Genomic DNA, 19,763 nt, shown 5'->3' on the forward strand with positions numbered 1-19,763 from the left:
GAGCAACCTGTATTAGCTAACCATAAGTATTAACAAAGAAACTTCATCCTGTCCTCCTCATTGTATTTTTATTGTACTTGTAGCATTTTTAAACTAAGTATGTACTGAAATAACTGCCTTTTTTCCTTTTGTTCTTCACTTTGTTTATGCTGTATTTCACTTGGGAAAAATAGGGAATATTAAATGGCTTTAAACTCAAGTTTTCAGCAAGGTTGCTTGCTAGGATACTTAGATGGTAAGCCAGTATGTTATATGCAATCCTCATGAGGTTGCTTTTTACATTAAAAAAACCTCTTGTCAAAAACCTCTTCCTTTCTTTGACATATTTTGTCCAGAGTAATAAATCATACCGTGTTGCTGCAATAAACTCCCTAAAAAGCTGATTTCTAGCTGTACAGACTTAAGTGTTGTTATCAGCCATTACATAAGTGCTAGTAGATTTCTTTGCATTAGTCATGGGCTTCAATGAGGAATAGATACTTTGACTCTGGAGCCCTGAAGAGGAGGCAGAACAGGTAGTAGTGAGGCTGAGTCTCTGACCTAGAATTAGCAGTACAGCAGACTGGTCTGGCACTGTACTGCTGGAATAAACATAGGTTCTTCCTGCAAGATGGCATTTTGTATTTGAGCCCAGTTTTCACAAGTAAAGCCAACTTGAAGTTCTGCAATTCCTGAGAAGCAGCACATAATCATAAAGTTCTGCCAACACAGTTATGTTAGTGGATCATAGATTTTCTCACACAGCTCTTTCCTAGAAGTTAACTTAGATTTTTGCCAGTAAAAATTGATAGTCTAAACAATATGGCCTCCCTCAGAAGGTGGGATACCACTCAAGGTGTCCTAAATCTAACCAAATAGTGTTGGGAATCTCTTTAGGATGTTACTCTGTTGACATCTCACCTCATCAGTTTGCCTGTAGATGTTCATAGGTGTACAAAAAGTCCCCTGTAGACTGCCAGTCAGATGAGAAAGCAATTCAGCTTTTATATATCATACTGTATCTTTGATGCTGTATGTTCTATTCAGGGTTATATTGGGAACTCTTTTTCCCCACCAGTCATCACTGTAGTATAGTCTATTAAACGAGTTGTGTAGGAAGTGAAATGTTTTAGTCACATGCTAAATGAAGTGATTATTAGTTCATTTTACTCAAGGTAAAAATATATTGCTTGCTTTTCAGATGTGAAAAATGGTTACTATATTGTATGTTTGTCTTTTCCAGTTGAAATTTTGCTGTGTCTTTCTGTTCTTTGGCATGAAAAGCCCTTCGCCATTTCTTTTTTTTAAATTTCTCTGCAGTACCTTTCACGTCACTACCAAAATACAATAAAGAGACATCCCAAAATTCGCAGGTGACCACAGTTCACTCCATTTGACTCAAAACAGCCTCACAAATCAGTTTATTTTTCTCACAAATGATTTGAAGAGCTCTGTAGTCAATCTTAAACTTACCAAAAAAACAAATAAAATTATGCTTTAGAGTTAAATGCATCCTTTATCTTGAGCCATCAGTGCATGCTGGTTGAAAATGATAAAATTAGTCTGTCACTTCCCTTTATAAAGTCTCTTGAGTTCAGAGCTGCTTTGAAAGTAGAAATACTGTACTCTGTCCATGGACAGCTTTATTTAAGACTGAAGAATCTGTCTTAAATTCCTTCTGAACAGTCGTACCCCTGGAAGTCGACAAGCCTCCCCAACAGAAGTAGCTGAACGCCTGGGCCCCAATCCCAGCACCACAGAAGGATTAGGTCCACTTCCCAATCCTACAGCCCACAAGCCTCTGGTAGAAGAATTTTCAAATCCAGAAAATCAGAATCTAGATGCCATGGAACAAGTTGGTCTGGATTCTCTACAGTTTGACTATCCTGGCAATCAGGTACAAATGGACTCTTCAGGAGCTACTGTAGGACTTTTTGACTACAATTCTCAGCAGCAGGTTAGTAATGGACTGTCAAAAATTGATCCTCTAAGTTGTTGATTGTCCTCTTGATAATCAGTCATTTCAACATGCAGTGCATTGAATATTATTTTGTCTGTGACTTAGTCAAGGGCAAGTAACTGTATAATTAATCTAGAAGAATATTGTTGCATAATTTTCTAGTTTAGTAACTTGCTATTACGGAAGCTTGGTTTGACATATTTTTTTTCCATAAGCAAATCCAAGTATATTATAGCCCTGACTTTGGAAAACTGAAATGCATATTTTTTTTCTTTTTTTTCCTTCCCAATAGCTTTTCCAGAGGACTAATGCTCTGACTGTTCAGCAGTTGACAGCAGCCCAGCAGCAGCAATACGCACTGGCTGCAGCTCAGCAGCCACACATAGGTGAGGTTTCTGCACAATGCAGCAAGTGTCCCTGGCAAAAGTGGGTGTGTTGTTTTGATAGACTCCTTTCAATTAACCCAGTCTTCTCATTCAAATAGATACTGATCACTTGGCCTGGTGCAATGGTTCTCATGAAAACTGCTCAGAATGACTGTCTATGACTGTACTGTCCTTAGTGGATGTTTTCTGTTGTAAATCTCCCCCTTTGGGCAGTTGTATACAAAGAAATAAAACTTGTATTTTTGCTTCTGTAGTATAGCAGTTGAATGTTGGTGGGAGTAAAAGTTAAAAATGCTTACTGCTATAAGCAGTAATAGAAAAACTAGCTTTATATACTAAAAACCAGTATGCAATTCTAAGATTCTATTGCAGTTTAATATTTTTAGTAATCCAGTTAAAAACCATTGCACAGTAGAATTTTGAAATCATATTGTTGTGTTGATTAAGTTTTAATTTTTCCTTGTTAATGGCACCATTTAAACAGCTGTTTCTTCTTGCAGGTACCCTAATGAGCTAATTCTTTAGCAGGCATTTTTTCAGTGCCTTTAGTTCAGTGAGTTAGTTAAACACACCAAGTTCTTCAAGTGCTGCAACTCAACAAGGAGCCTTCATTTCAGTGACAACAATTTTATGTTCCACTGTGGAGAAGCTGTTGGTGTTTAGGGGAGGGAGGTTGGAACACACATGGAAGCAATTCCTTGTTTAAGGAAGGGGGGTAGTTGGGGTTTAAAGATTTCTACCCTCTCCACTGGACTTTCCTCTGAGAAAAAAAGGATTCTCAGGATCAGATGGGCAGGCAGAAGTAGGAAGTATCTCCAGTGACTTGTGTCCGTGCTCTCCTGCAAATAAGTTTTCCCACCAGCTTGTTGTTTAGGTAGGTTGTGAGGTCTGCTTAGACTGGGATCAGCAGCCTATAGCTGGGATTGAAAAGTGGCAGCTCTTTACAAATACAGGCTGAGAGCTGGAAGCATGGCAGATTGAGATGTTTGTGTGAGTCCACAGGTCCTGTCTTTGGCTTCTAAACTTTGGAGAAGCCCCTAATTTGTATGAAGTGCTGACTGAGTAGTCAGCTGAAATTTTTCTCTTTAAAATGCAGCCTCTTCTCATGTGCATATTAATAGAAATTTATCAAGAAGTATTTGGAAGGAGTGACATAGTTTGATGTGCCTTGCTTGCTGCAACAGTTGCTGACTCAGTGTTGGATAAAGTACATGAACCCGACTGACTGGGGAAACTCTGGGTTGTGATGCTTTGTTTGCTGAGTTTCTGCAGTTGTCTCTGCAACTGTCAATTCTGCAGTTGGAATTCCATTGCAATTCCTATATCAAATTAGGATTCTTGGGAAGTAAGATTAGCATCTCATATCTGGCTGTTTAAAAGCTAGGTATCTGACTTAAACTATCTGGTTAAATTTTTTCCTAATTGTCAGTGAAGAGAGATTTTTGTCTCTAGCAGGTGGTTTATTTCATCTGGCTGATTCACTTCACACACTAGATGACTTGTCTGCTACAGATTTCCTTGCAAGATTAGTTTAACTTTCAGATAGTTAAAGTTGGGCAAGATAAATTCCACTTTGAATAATCCCTTCTGTGTAAGGATGGATAGATGCATATGAGATAAAGCTCCTTGGAGTCTTACAAAGCAAAACAAATCTGTTAGGCTTTGGAATTAGTAAGAAAGGACTGATGAGAAGGCATAGAAGTGTTGATTTCTGTACTTACGTACCTGGTCTTAAGAGCTTCCAAAGTACAAGCAGTTCTGATTTTAACAGATAGGCTGTGTGATTTGGGTGGTGTGAATATGATGATGCTTGCTAAGAATGTTGGCTGTAATGAAGCTCTGTTTGTTACTGCAGCAGGCGTGTTCTCCGCAGGCTTGGCCCCAGCTGCTTTTGTGCCAAACCCATACATTATCAGCGCTGCTCCTCCAGGGACTGACCCGTACACCGCAGCTGGATTAGCTGCAGCAGCTACCCTAGCAGGTAACTGAACGCTGGAAGTGTGTGTCTCGATAATGCAACCAAACAAAAAGAGAAAAAAAAATGGAAATCTGTCCTGTTTATTCTCTGCAAATGTAGTTCTAGGAAGGAGAGACTTGTTAAAAAATGAATACTGCCATTTTGAAAATTCTTACTACAATAGAAAGAATTTCAGTTTGTTATATATGGATTCCAAGTTCCTCCTGCCACTGGACTTCCGTATACAAAATGTAGGGCTTTTTTTCTGTTCTAAAAGTGTTTATCCTTAATAAGGAGAATCTGACTTTGACAGTATGTATTATTTTCAAAAGATGCGACAGCTAGCCTTTCCTTGTATATTTTTACTCAGTGCATTAATTTTCTAATTCTAGCTTTTCTCATTCCCAGGAGGCATGAGAATAAAGATGGTCTCCAGTGTGCTGAAAGGCCCAGACAACAGAGAAGCATAGGAAGATCTCTTAAGTTACTAGATATCACTGTGAAACACCATGACTGAGTATTCAAGTCCTAGCTAGTGCTCAGATTTGCGCATAACATTTAAAAAAAACCAAACAACTCCTTTGTTTCCACATGATGTTTCACAGGGAAGGCAGTAGAAAAAACTAAAAGACATGTATACATAATGGTTTATATGTACAATCATATGATACAGAGAGCTTATTCTTCTACAGGTTCTTCAACAATAGACTGGAAGAGTTAAGTGTGCCCACTTTGAAGTGCATCATGTATGTGCAGGGGAGGCACAGGCAATAGTGTTTATAAGCAAGGGCATCATACAGAAAGGAGGAGTCATAGATTATCAAAATCTCAGTACATCACTATCAGGAGGATAAATTTTGTTCATACTGTGATGTTCTGAAATGATCTTTTCTTCCAACCATGAAAACTGATTTTGAATGTTCTTTGGTACACAGACTCTGAATGCTTTAAGGTTTTTCTTTGTCATCTGAGTCTCACAAGGGTGTTCATTTTTTCATAAAGATATGGCTTGGTGTGAATTTTTTAAATTAACTCATTTGTGTTCATGTGTCATTTTAGCTAATGTGGGATTTTTTTCTTTTTAATACTGTTTTCTCTTCTGAAACTGAGAAGATGGACCAATGAGGGATGCTACAAACAGTATTTTAAGCAGCTGCACTAGATGGAATAATCATGCTTTCTGATTTTAGGTCCTGCTGTGGTTCCACCTCAGTATTATGGCGTTCCGTGGGGGGTGTATCCAGCCAATTTATTCCAGCAGCAAGCTGCAGCAGCAAATACCACAGCAAATCAGCAAGCAGCTTCCCAGGCACAGCAGGGACAGCAACCGGTACGTTCAGCATGAAAAGCAGAGCTGCCTTACCTTAACATCTCAGTGTGTAAGGGTCAGCTGCTAGAAAATTTTACATCATTCAGATGTTGCATTTTATTGTATAATAAATGAATGTTAAAAACTCTCAATTTCCTTATTCATTGTCACTGTCTCACACCATGTTAAAGTTATTTTACAGTCTCATTTCTTAAAACAATAAGCATTTAAAATGGTTCCTTTCTTCCAGTTGCTATTATGTGTGTAGGTGATGCTTCCTGTGTGTAGTAAATTAATGTAAAGTTTAATCTAGAAAACTGACATAAGGGGATGAAAAGATACATTCTGGTAATTTTAGGAGGATATTGTTTCTTTTAAGCTTGGGGAAAAACAGATCTGTGTTTTCATTAACTAACTGGAAATTTGAATGTTACACATTTTTCTGTCCCTTTGAAAAGTAGGGAAAAAAAGGTGTTACCAGTAGTTTTGGTGCTTCACAGGAAGGAAGGATTGCCCAGCTTATTTTTCTGTGACATTAATTGTATTGCAGCATCGCCATATGCCGTACAGTGTTTTTGTCCTGGTGAAGCAAGACTAAGCAATTGTTAAAAGAATCTGTTAAAAATTCAGTTTCTTTAGCATTTTTCAAGAAATACTTAATTTTCTGTTGTTACTCTGGATACATTTTTAAGCTATTGTATGAGTTTTCAGTATAAATGAATGGCAATTTTGACAAAGGAAAACCCCAAATTTTACAATAACTTTACACTTGAATGAATGCAAGCCTTTCAAATTTTTTACCAGCAGTGTGGTTAATTTCAATGCCATTCTTAGAAATGTAACTTTAGAAGTCTGAGATACTTTTATTTCCAGGGGTTTCATCACTGTTTTTATGTTCAAGTGGATATTTCTTTCTTCTGATTGTTTTTATCAGTGACCTGCATTGGTAACTGAATATATATTGTCTCTGCAGTTTCTTTTTGTTTTCTCTATAAAGTTAATACTGATTTATGCAAATAACACATACAGTTCTTTGTGGGAATATATTATGAGTTGTATTTCTCCCTTATTTCAAACCTGAAAAAGCTGATTTTAACCAAGAGGAATAGAGTAGTTGCAAGAATTTAGATTGCTTTTCAATCAGATTCCCGGAGATTTGCTGTCAGAACATAATAAAATATGCCTGCATTGCATGGTGATGGAGTGTTATGTGAATGTTTAAAACTTAGTGGGTGCATTATTTACAGCACTGTTGGCAGTGGAGTGTTAATTATTTAGACAAGTTACTACAAGTGCTGAAATACTCAGATTTACATCATTCAATTGCCTGGAAGTAATGTCAACAAATGTGTTTATCAAGGAAGGTCAGGTGCTCAGTTAATAAATAATGTAGGTTGTAAAAAGTATCACTCTTACAGATTTTCTGCCTTCCTGTATACTCATTACCATTGATGGAACATACCTGAGTCCTGATGTCCAGAGCAGGGCACATATTTTATGGTCGCATTGGTCAACAAAATGGGGTATACCTTTTATTCTTTGTATGTGTATATTCTGGAAACCAACAAGGTGCAGGATTCCGAAAGTGAAAATCAGGGCTGAGAGGCATCAGATACTCAAAGCAACTGTTCTAGACTTTTGTTAGCACATAATAGATTGGCTTCCTTACCTTTTAAGGAAGGGGTGTTGTGTCGGCCTTTTCCAGGTCCTGCGAGCTGGAGCAACTCAGCGCCCGCTCACTCCCAACCAGGGGCAGCAAGGGCAGCAGGCAGAGTCACTTGCAGCAGCTGCAAATCCAGCTTTGGCTTTTGGTCAGGGTCTTGCTACAGGCATGCCAGGTATGTATGTTATCAGTGGATTAAGAGACTCACAGAAAGTAAGAATATTGGTGTTATTAGGTAACAGATGAACAAAGTGCTGTTCATTTACAATAAGCTGCTTAGAATTGAGTTTTATAGTTTTGTGTTATTCAATTGGTTTAAAATAGTGGCGCAGTATTTTTAGAGCACAAGAAGCTCTTCTAGCATTTGTTATTTGGAGCATTTTCTCTGTGTTTGCTGTTACAAATGTATGCACAAGAAATAAAGATTTTTGCAAGGTAATTTCATGTATAGTGAAGCAACTACATGCTGTCTTAAAAGTCATTTGTTCTCTGGTTCCTCTGCAACAGGAAGTATTAAGTTTTGCTAGAATAACTTTTTTGGGGGGGCATAATAATATCTAAAATTCAGAATCCAAAATTAAGACATTTAAAAAAATTACTGCTTGATCATATCTGAAGATCACAAAATGCTTGGAAGGACTCCAAATGTTGGAGCCTCACATTCTTCTAGTGTGCGAGGCTTCTGACTTCCTGAGAAGTGGTTCATGTGTTGTGGAGTGGTTAGGTTGAAGTTCAACATCTAAGTGTTTGGCACAGTTACCTGAGCAAGAGCAGTTTCAGTATACTTGGCCGTTCCTCACTATGAAAGTTAAAGTTTTTGCACAGTTGAGTTAGATCACGTTGATCCATTCCTTTGACCTGTGCAAGTTCTCTCCTTGGTCGACACCACTGTGAGATGTCCTGCAGCCTGGAGCCAGAGTTGTTCGCTACGTGCTCTGGGGCTGCATCGTGCACTTGGCCTCCCATGAGCTCGTTTTTGATTCTAGCTGCAGAGCAGACTGGCTATGGTGTTTTTCCTGTCTGTTTTCTTTTATAACTGCAATTTCTGTTTCTTCTCATGCAGTAGTTATCTTCAGCTTTTAGCATCTTTCTCCTAAAAATGAGGAATCAGCAAAGTACAGTCCTGGTACCTGCCACCTGCCAGGTGGTACTTCTGCACCTCACCGAAGCAGTGGATAAGGGTACAAACACTGAGGCATATGAGAGGTGTTATAACCATCTTTGCACAAGCCTCAATGGCTTAGCTATAACCTTTTTTTTTTTTTTTTTGAGAGGGGGTGTGGTGTACATTTTTTTATGGTTACTTGTTAGTTCTTTGGATCTGGAGTGGTAGTTGTCTTAAGAGTAGTTCTTAAAACCCGTAAATCCCGCCCAGGTGGATGATTGAAAGTAATACTGAGTGGTCAGATACATAACCTCAGTAGTGCAAGAGCCTGTCCTTTGAAGAAGGTACTTGAAGACTTTTCCACAAGTCCTAAAAGGTTTTCCATGAGGGCAGGAGCCTTTTTATTCAGTTTCTGTTGTAGGCTCCTGCTTTATCCCATCTGATGCTTCAAGCCTGGATGGCCAGGGAAGAACTTCATTCTTCTGTATGTATTTCAGACTATTGTATAATAGGAATTGTATGCAACTGACTTAAGCTTTACCAACCACACTATTACAAGGAATAGAGCTCAAAATATAAAGATATTTTTTCAGTCATCATCAGATGGATTGGTACTGACTCAGGAGTGCTGGTGATTCCTCTTTTTTAGGTTAAGAAGAATATATAATGAGGAAACGAAATATGTGGGAATCTTGGTACTGGGTTTGGTGTCTCTGTTTGAGAGAGATGCTTGGGCTCCATTTATAAGCAAAGAGAAATAGGAACTTTTACTCTTGATTTGTCTGCCTCTATTTTAGTTTCCTGATGTAGGATAAAGTGAGTTTGGCTCCAGAGATGCCTTTTTCTATTACCTTACTATAAAATTGAATCTGGATGACTAAATAATACCTAGATACCAAAATGTGATTCAGTGAATCCCAGACAGCAACCACTGAGCAACACCTGTAATAAACAAGATTTCGTGTGGAATTCATGTTTCAATGGACTAAGATGTTTTACAAGAATATGAAGGTCCAAATTGAGTTTCAAGCTTTTAAATACTCTTTACAGAGAGAATATTTGTAGTTTGCTTCACTGTGAACTAGCAAGTCAGAATATATTGTTCAACTTGTCCATGCTGCTGTCTTGAAATTATTTTAGCTGCTTTCTCCTTGTCACAGCCTTTGTGTTGGATGAAATTTATGTTATCCAACTATTTGATGGCTTTATTTTGAAATTTGATGTTTCAGGTGTTTCTTGGTTAGCTGTTAAGGGAGATGTATTCCTGTGTCACTTAAGGTACCTATCTCATTCTGTGTGCAGAGAGAAGGGGCCTGAAATCCAGGTTACTTTTCACATAATGGTACTGTTAGGTCTCCTTTCAGAAATCATAGAAGGATAGAATGGTTTGGATTGGAAGGGGCCTTATAGATCATCTCGTTCTAACCCCTTGCTGTGGACAGGGAGCTTTCCACTAGACCAGGTTTCTCAGAGCCCCATCCGCCCTGGTTTTGAACACCTCCAGGGGTGAGGTGGCAACAACCTCTATAGGCTACTGTTCCAGTGCCTCACCACCCTCACAGTAAAGAATTTGTTTCTAGTATCCAATGCAAAATTGCACTCTTTCATTTGGAAGCCATTCCCTCCTGTTCTATCATTTCATGCTCTTGGAAAAAGTTTCCAGCCTTCCTGTAGGCCCCTCTGGGTACTGGCAGGCTGGTAAAAGGTGAAACTTAAGGTTCTTTTTTAAAATCACTTAATGTGAAATGCATTTTGCATTGAAGTTACACAATACCATTTTAAATTCTTCCTATCCTAATTGAGCAAGTCATTCAATAACAAAGATTCTTAAAAAACAGAGTGTTTCTGCCTTAATATATGTGTGCAAGAAAGTATCAGAGGGTATTCCCAAATTCATAGGGCAATTAGTATACATTCTGCTTATCAATAAAACCAGTTCTCATCACAGGCAGCTTCTGGACTTGGCTTAATCATCCAAAGTCAGGAGCCTCCTTGAGACTTCAGGAGCCTCCTTGAGACTTCAGCTGTCTTAAGGAGTCAGTGGAGATCTTCCTTGTGCAGTTGCTGTAAAGGGACTGCAGAGCTGCTCAGCTTACCCAGAAATAGATGTCTGTAACAGCAGGTCAGCCAAATCCCACCAGAGGCTCCACTGACTGCACTGACTAGGTCAGATACAACTTGGTTTTATGGGGCTCACACAGTAAAGCTATCATGGTGCATCTGGCTTGCAGGTGGACATGTAAAGTGAGTAGTCTGGGAAAAAACACCCAAGTAAAAAGCATTAAAATCAACAATTTCTGTCCATTGGCATAGCATTTTCTGGTTTTATTACCTAGAGGAATTTGAAGTGTGACATTGCAGTGGGAAGTATGAAATAGAAGTCAGATTTCATTGTGGCAGATATACAGTATAGGCAAAGTTACAGTGGTTATAGAAAGTATAAATGGGTTACTGGCTGGATAGTAAGTTCTGAATTTGATTTGTGAGAGGATGTGCAGAGATAAGGCTGAGCATGTCTTCATCAGTACATGCAAAAGGTTATAGGGGTTCAGGTTTGGACGAAGAGAATTGGGGAGGGTAGAGGATGGCATTTTTAAAAGGAGCAGATAATTGAGTTGGCAGTAAGGAGTGTCACAGCTGTTAAACTGTGTAGAGACAACTGACAAACTGGCATATATTTGGATGTCATCACTGAGGGAAGTTGCACTGCTGGATGGGTAAGGGCAGTACTAAGGATGAGGTGCATGAGCCAAGAGAACAGATTTCGTTTCCTCTCATTCTTTAGGTATATTCAAGGTTTGTGTGCTAAGAATCAGAAAGTTTTTCAGAGTCTCTGGTTTCTGGAGACGTTTAGAAATCATTTCGTCAAAAGACCATAGTTTTAAACTAGATTGTTTACTTTCACATTCCATGCTGATACAGAGACAGTAAGTATAGATAGAGCAATTGAACTCTAAAATAAAAGGTGTGATTGGGAAATGATCAGGAAACAGTATGTTTTAGTTTTCTCACTGCATGGGAACACCACAGAGAACTTGAATATGAAGGCACTGAAGTAAGATTGATAATTGTTAATTTTGAGGGGAAATTGCACAGCCACAGGGAGAGATGATGATGTGATGGAAGGTAATAAAAACTGAAACAGGAAGAGAGGGAATTAGGGAGGAGATCTGCCAAGTCATCACCTCTTATCTCTGGTAAGAGAGAGGGCAGGGGAAGTTTCTAGATTTGTGCTCAGCTTTCTGGAACGAGGCACAATTTGTGGAATAGTGGAAAGGAAAGGAGAACCTCTACGTTTGTTGTGAGAGCTCTTCTTCAGTTACTTAATTTGATCTTGGATGGTGTCTCTGAAATTTTATTTTTGATATCAAAGCAAAAAATTTTATACCTTTGAGGCTGCAGATTCACTTAGCAAGGTTTTAGAAATTTCACAAATAGCCAGTCCTACGTTGCTTTGTTGTGGTAGATTTCAGTAGAAAGCTGAGGCCTATTTTGGTTCAGAATGTATTTCGGAAATTGGGAACAGAAATGAACCCATCAGTTCTCATTCATATCTTGAACCTTCTGTGGCACTATCTGGATGCTGTTGACCTTGCTTATCATTACTTATTTTAAATGTGCTGTTTGCGGGTGGATCACAAGTTCATATAATGGTAGGGAAGTATCAAGAGGGCTTGGATATCTTGTAATGTAAAGAGCAAGGGCAAATTTCTTCAGTTTTTTAATTTAGCAGTCATATGAGTAAATTATTTTAGAAAATCTAATATTAATTAGATAATAATGCATTAGTATTAATTTTAGTAAATTTAATTTATGCAAAGTGTAAGTTATCTCCCCTGCCTCCCTCCAGGTATTTTGCATTGGAAAATAGGCTTGTTTACATTGTGGGCTTGAAGTCATATAAAAAGCGGTATGTTAGCTTCAGATGAGTGGAAGGGTGTAAACATAAAACCAGTGGGTGTTTTATGCAGTTATACTTCAGCAGTTACAGCATTATCCATAGGTTTGTGCATTTGAAGAGGGTAGGTGGGCAGAGTAAATACTGCTAAGCATTACCCAGTTCTGGGTTCTGAAAGAGTGGTTTTATAAGATACAGCAGGAACAAACAGCAGAACCAACATGTTGTTATCAGTTCAACCTGCTATGAGTAGAAGCAGAAATTATGTAGGTACTAGTAATTAAACATTGCTAATGTGTGCAGGAACATGTGTTATTATAATGAGCTTTTGTACTGTGTCGCTAATCTCATATTTTGTGCTATCTGCAGAACTACAGTAAAACAGACAATAGTTTGTCACCTTTCCCTACCTTGGGAATGTAGCAACTTTTCTTAGTAGTAGGAAGGGGTAGAGCAGAGCACATTTTTGTAGGTGGAAGAGGCAGTGGCACCTCTAGCAAAGTATTTCTATCTAGTTCAAGTGTAAGAACCTGTTTTGGTTGGTTTTAACTGGCCAGATTTTCAGACAAATGATATGGAGGGCAACTATCTTCTTGTGCTGTTGGTGGGAAAGAGAAGGTAGATGTGCCTGGAATGCAAAGCGAGTAGTGAGCAGTGAGAACAAACAGGTTTAGAATTAGAGCAATGATGATTTTTCATAAGGAGTATAATGCATTCACTTCCAGAACTGTGAATTGAACCTAAAAATCTGGATTTGCATTGCTCTTGTCCTGTTCAGTGCTACCTGAGTCTCCTTCATATTTTCTTAGTGTGTGAGAATTTGGACCTGTGTATCCATCTTCCCTGCAGAGCACTGCAACCACCAGGCCAGAAGGCAGATGATGTTTCCAGCTCTTTTTTTGGATTGTATCTAGGCAGAGGAGATTAGAGATGTTCTAGAAATTGAGGATGAGAAAATATGACTTGGAAGGCTGGTGATTGTGGTACTCACCTTAAATCAGAGGTCCAGTTATGTTCAGGTCCATATGTATTTCAGAGAGAAATCTGCTAGACCTAGTTCTGAACATACAAGGCGACTGATGGGAACAGCTGACTTAAAATAGAATGCAAAATCTTTGTTCTTACATGTACAAAAATAGATGTGTGACTTTTGCAATCTTGTCTTTTTTCTTAATAGTGTTAGTATATATTTGAACATCGGAGGAATATTGAAATTCCATTGGGTTTTGTTTCATTGCTTCGTAAGAATACTCAACCTAACAACTAGAAATTGTTGTGTTTTAAATATCAGCACCCTTTCTTAGATTATTGTAGCTTGTCTTCCATTTTTAGGAATTCTTATTCCAATTCATCTACTTCACGATAAAGTGTCAAGAGCTTTAAAATTAATTCTCTTGCTCTTGTTCTAAATAAAGGGGTTTTTTTGCTTGGCTTTCTTTTGGATCTTTTGCTTTTCTTCATTCATATATTGTATCCTGTATTCTTTCCAACTGCTTGCTTTTCTCCTTTTTCAACTCCTCCTCCCTTTCTTCATCAATTCCAGTTCTTAACTGTCAACTGAATGAAGTGTTATGCTTGGATTACAGTCTTTTTTATTCCTGTGAAACTGGCTGGTCCAAGGTACTCCTGCACACACAGCATTCCTTTCCTAATGTGTTTTTTGCAGATGGACTTTAGGTGTGGTTAGGCAATGTGTGGAATTGCCAGACTTGTGTTTAGCTTAGCCTTTTAATTGTACTCGTCTCAAGAGCTTCTCCATGTGCAAAGGAGTACAAGAGAAAAATATTTTAAACTACTGAAAGAAATTGATTTGACAATGGTCCAAATCTGCCGGTTGTGTTGTACCTGTACCTTCTCACTATGGTGTTAGAAACTGACCTTGACAGTAAGTTCAACTTTAGACTACTAATCTTAGCAGTTATTTTTGTTGTAAAAAATAACTTGAAGCCTTTCTAAATCTTATTTTATCTCCCAGTATTTTATGATCTTTATTGCGTTTGCTTTGATGTCCAGCTGATATTCAGAGACTGTGGCAGAAATGCTGGTTTGTAGTTTGTGGTTAGAATATTTCAAGGAGAGAGGAAATGCTGGCTGTGTGAGCCTGTGTGTAGCACTGATCCTTGTCTCCTGTGTGGTGCAGGTTACCAGGTGCTGGCTCCCACTGCCTATTACGATCAGACTGGTGCCTTAGTCGTAGGCCCTGGAGCGAGAACTGGCCTTGGCGCACCAGTCAGATTGGTGGCCTCAACTCCTGTGCTAATCAGTTCTGCCGCAGCACAAGCAGGTAACTATTTAATCCTGCACAGAGGTTTCTTTCACTTCTCTACTGAATCTTAACAGTAATGTTGATTAATATTTGACATCGTGTTTTTCTGTGCATCTGTGAAGTTTTCTAGTTGTGGAGGATATACTGTGCATGCTTGCTTTTTTATTCTGTCTTCTGTTCTTTCTCACAGATGGGATTTTCCATTTTTAATTGGAATTTACAGTCCTCTTCCCATACATACACAGGCATGTTTTTCCAAATGTTACTTGTCAGATAGGAACATTTTCTCCTTCCTCTCCCCATGCATTATAACATGCACTTCTTTCTCATCAATCCCCTAAATGGTGTCCTCTAGGTAGCATCATTTCATTGCTTCGGCCTGGCAGAAGATGGACTGCTCTGGAATCTTGCTATGCTTTTCTCATGATACTTCTTTTCTCCTGAAAAATGTGGCAAGAAAGCTATGTATAGAATGGAAAGCAAAAGAGGAGAATTCGTTTTATCAAAACTCTCTAGTTTCCTTCTTTTTTACCAGTTGTAAGATCTAGTATTACTTTACTGAACCATTTATTTCATTTGTTAAATTAAAATCTAGAATATTAACCCTGGATTAATTAACTTAATGTTCAGAAAATTAGATTTTAAGTTAATCTATCAGCTTCTTTCTCTGTGCAGAACTTGCTTCTGACAGTAGCTGAAGATGTCTTTGACTCTTAGCTGCAATTCTGCCACTGCAATTTTGGATATAAAAAGTTCAGTAAACAGTAATGTCTTATATGTTTACACTGGAAATTCCCTCAATTACATTAACAGTTCTGCAGCCTTGATTAGCCTAAAACATGTGTTGTCTTCACCCTTTTTCCTTGAGTAATTAAGATTGTATAATACTATTAAGTCTCTTAGTCCTTTAATATGTGAATTTCTGCTTGTTTTAAGAGGGCTTCAAGAAAATACAATTTAGTTCTGAATAATCCATTTTCAGTCAGAAATGTTCAAGAGAGTAATTGTGATTGAAAACGTGTGTTTTACAGCTGCAGCTGCTTCAGCTGGAGGAACAGCAAACAATCTCGCGGGAGCCACGAACGGTCTATTTCGGCCACTTGGTGCCCAGCCACAGCAACAGCAACAGCAAACAAATAGTAGCCTACAATCCAATTCATTTTATGGCAGTAACTCTTTGACCAATAACTCCCAGAGCAGTTCCCTTTTTTCACATGGTCCTGGCCAACCAGGAAGCACATCTCTTGGCTTTGGAAGTAGCAGCTCTTTAGGAGCAGCTATCGGCTCTGCACTTGGTGGATTTGGCTCATCAGGTAGGTTGTTAATATAGTGAGGACATTCTGTGAGACTTTTGTGCTAAGCAAAAAAATTGTATCTGTATCAGGCATCATATATATACATACATTTCTAAAAAGAATGCAAAAATAGGTTATATAAGATTAAAGCAAATTAGAGGGAGAAATAAAAGAAGTTTTTAAAATTCACTTGGGTTCTGTATAGAAGATGCATTTTTGAACAATATCTTGTAGTCACAGGAATCTCCAAAATCCTTTTCCATACTGATCACTGAACTGTGCCCCAGAAGTTTGTTACTGTTTCTGTAAGCTGCTTTTGTTTTCAAGAAAGTCTTCATTCTGTGGTTAAAGTAACAATTGATGATAGTGAAGATACACATTCTTTTGTTTTAATAATGATATCAGAAAAATTCCTAATTTTCTTACAGCATATGACTTTCTAAATTTGATCTAATATCAAAGTGCTTGTTTCCATAACTTTTTTTAAGGATTTATAAAACAAAAATACCTAATACTAAAGAATAGTCCTTGTTAGCTCTAGCAGGTTTAATCTTGGATACAGTTAAGCTAAATAGTTCTGTGCGTTGTTTGGGGCCTTTAATTATTTCAACAGATACTCCTAAATATTACCAACTTGTTTGCATTAAAAAAAAAAAATCATTCTGTCACATTTCTGCTCTAAAGCAGAAATTTCATATTCACAGTTTTTAAACATGCAAGGTAGGTTTTTTATATTTCAAATTCAGTTTTAGTAAAGCAAGATAAACATTTTTTAAGAAATCGCCTTTTGCTATTAATCTCTAAGTTTACAGCACTGAATTGCTTCTTATTACTAATATTATTTTAATGAAATCAGGGGAGCATGTTTGATCTTGCGTATCTTGCAAATGGGTAGAAATTGGGGGAATTTTATGCACTCTAACATAATTCTTTGCAAAATTAAGGAAAACTAGCGCTAAAGAAAGCAACTTTTATAAAATTACAAAATGGCCTAATATATGGGGGAGAAAAAACAGAAGGAAAAGCACACCTTTCAGTGTTAAATCATGGTAGTTCTTTGGTAACTGTGTGACTAGTGACATCAAATATGTTGCATACCAACACAGTTTTTTTCTCAGTGTTAATTTTCATAAAATAATCAGAAAAATTATTTACTTTAACAAAACTAATGCTAGGAAGTCCAAAATCAGTTTTTTACACTGACCCTGTCCAGTATTTGATTTTAAAGAGGAGACCTGAAACATCCCATGTTCAATTAAAAAAAAAAATTGAGGCTATTCAGTAGTGTAGGTTTTCCTAATTTTTCCTTAATTTACAGCAAGGTAATTTTATTTACAAAATTGTGCTATCCAATATTACATAATATAATTTGTCCTGAGCTATTTGTAAGGTTTCAGTGAATCCTTAGCAGCTGTGTTTCACTCTAGGGACAGTTTCATTACAGTGGTAGATAGTCATAATAAATATATATATTTAATACCATGCAACTATTTAAGGTCTCTAGATAGAATAGATATAAGTCATAAAAGTTTTTATCCTGCATTATCTGAAGAACCTCCATAGAACACAAATTTTAGTTGTGTATCTACTTAAGAAAATCAGCATAGCTTTTTCTGGCACAGGAGATTAAGCCTTTTTCTTGTAGCAAAGGTCAGTTACAGAGCTTTATCCAAAGCCCTCAGCACAGAGAGCACATGCTGAAATCTTGGAGCAGTATCCAGGGTGATTTAATTGGCATGGTAGTTTACACAGGGAAGCAGGAACCCTATGCTTTTGCAGTTTGAGAAGTGCTGATGAAAGGTGCTATCTAAACCTGAAATATTTTTAGTAGTATTATTAGAATAAAAGTATATTGAGAGTGCCCTTCTGCCAAGTATAAATTGTACTTGCCCTAATAGCCACTTAAAAAATGCTTCCTGATTATTTATTTATTTTTTTAGAATTCTGGCCTGTGTGTATATATGAATTGAGTTACACAGATGAGCGCTTAAACAAGTGGTATTCATGCATATTGAGGCAAATTGAAAGTTTAATTTTTTATGTGCCATGGTTTCAGCTTCTTTGTGACTCCCATCAGTGTGTTGAAAATGTTGAATTTCAGTTAAAATATAGCCATGAAGACTGATAGATGGCAAAACACATTTTGCCCTTATGTTTTCAGTTTTTGCAGGGGGCAAAAATAGCTGCAAAAAATGTGAAGGTGAGCATGTTCTAGCTTGAATGACTGAACAAAGTAACAGCTGAAAGCAGGAAACATACCATATAAATGACTGTATGTACTCACAGTCTCTGTTCTTTTATAATAAAGTTATTCATACTCCATTTTAAAGGTTTAGGTACATGGTGATAAGTCACTGCAGCTTAACAGGTAGCCAAGAATTAGATCAACTGTGGCAGCTTTCCAGATGCCGCCTTCTGGCTTGTAACAACTGTAAAGGAATTGGATTAGATAGTGAGGGGGGAAGAGGAGTAAGCTAATGCAACTTATCTTCTGGGTTTTATGAGCTTTGCTTGTTTTGTGTGTGAAAATGCAGCTCAGCTGCTTTGTGGTAACTTGTTAAGCTGCAGTAATTTAGCCGAATAAGAAACGCTGAAAGATGGAAAATGGCAGTCCATCATGTAGCATTGTATTAACATTGATATGGTTCACTGAGCCAGAGCCTATAGAACTGGTCTCAGAGCTTGAGATTTCTTTCAACTGTTGCCTTAATTTGCTCTTCTGGTTTCTTATTCTCAGTCTCCTTGCATAGTTAGTCCAGTATCTTTTCCTTCTGGTTTCTCCTCTAGTATGTCTTCCTTCCCAGTTTCCAGGCAACATTTATCTCCTGCTTCCCTCCTAAGTATGTTTCTGTTTCTACTTGTACTGTGTGATGTTCCCATCATCAGCTTACTATTCAGTCTTTTTGCCCCACAGTCACATACACCTTCTTCAGCCTAACTTTTCTTCAGATCCGCTTTCTTCTCATCCTCAGTCCCACTGAAAGTGCTTGCCACTTTTTCTTGCAGTCTCTTTGTTGGCTCCTTTGTCTTACCTTTCTCGCTTCCTTCTGGTTTCCTTTTTTCTCTTTCCCCTCTCCCTAGTCTACTTCTTGTGTTTGGCTTTTGTCTCCCTGCCACTTGAAATAGAAAACTTCCTTTCCTCATTGCCTCATGGGCCTTTCCAACACAAGGTGGAATCTTGGACAGCAGTTTCAAAGTCTGTTTTTGACATGATACACAAGTTCAATTGCAGGCACAACCTTAATCAACCATCTCAGATGTGCTGTGTATGGTCAGGAGTTTAAGTTTTCAGCTATGAGTCTGTAGCAGATCTGTGCTGAACTTGGGTGAACTGTGTTTTGCAAAGATTTTTAGTCCAGTCTAAGAGTGTGAAAATAAAGGTCTCCTGTTGCTGGCATATTTGGTCTGAGTGCATGAAAGCATCAACTTCTCAAAGAGGTAGCTAGATTGTTTTGGTAAAGATAAAGCACCTTTCTTTGCCAGTATTTCTGAAATGGCAGTATTTAGACAAAAGTTCTGTTAAAAATTTTGTCCAAGCAAGTTCCTGCCCTGAAAATATTAGCCAAGTTGTTAATGTTATGAGAAAACAAATTAGTGTCTTAAAAATGGAAAGTTTCAGGCGACCTTTATATTGTTCCATGCCGCCAGCTTTAGTAGGAAAGTACTTGAAAAGGACAAAGGTGATGGAAGTAAAAATTGTGACCTTTCCTTTTTAAGTTGAAATAGTCAATAGTTGTAATCAATTTTCCAAATTCAGCTGAGGAAAGATATTCATTATTAAAATATCCATAATCTTCATTTGGTTCATGATAATAATAATGTTCAATGTTTAAAACAGCACTCTAATTTAATACTTCACTAGTATGCAGCAGATACTAGAATTTAACATTTCTAAAAACTTTTTATTGTTCTCCTAATTTGTCCTAGACTGCTCATCGCCCTGCT

At 37.7% G+C, this 19,763-nt stretch overlaps 1 protein-coding gene across 7 annotated transcripts in view; it reads left to right on the forward strand.

Annotated features, from left to right (window-relative positions):
- The window catches only part of PUM2 (pumilio RNA binding family member 2), a 69,253-nt gene that overhangs the window by 31,266 nt on the left and 18,224 nt on the right, over window positions 1-19,763 (forward strand). For 5 of the 7 annotated variants that reach the window (XM_014306743.2, XM_014306744.2, XM_031056444.1 and 2 more), the window contains 7 exons: window positions 1,666-1,936; window positions 2,232-2,325; window positions 4,181-4,306; window positions 5,473-5,612; window positions 7,297-7,429; window positions 14,398-14,541; window positions 15,555-15,836. In XM_014306743.2, coding sequence (XP_014162218.1) covers window positions 1,666-1,936; window positions 2,232-2,325; window positions 4,181-4,306; window positions 5,473-5,612; window positions 7,297-7,429; window positions 14,398-14,541; window positions 15,555-15,836 — 1,190 coding nt within the window. The remainder of the gene's footprint in view (window positions 1-1,665; window positions 1,937-2,231; window positions 2,326-4,180; window positions 4,307-5,472; window positions 5,613-7,296; window positions 7,430-14,397; window positions 14,542-15,554; window positions 15,837-19,763) is intronic. The other 2 variants (XM_014306747.2, XM_014306748.2) reach the window with 1 other exon arrangement.

This window comes from Geospiza fortis, unplaced genomic scaffold, assembly GCF_000277835.1.
Source record: "Geospiza fortis unplaced genomic scaffold, GeoFor_1.0 scaffold81, whole genome shotgun sequence".
NCBI classification, from domain to species: domain Eukaryota; kingdom Metazoa; phylum Chordata; class Aves; order Passeriformes; family Thraupidae; genus Geospiza; species Geospiza fortis.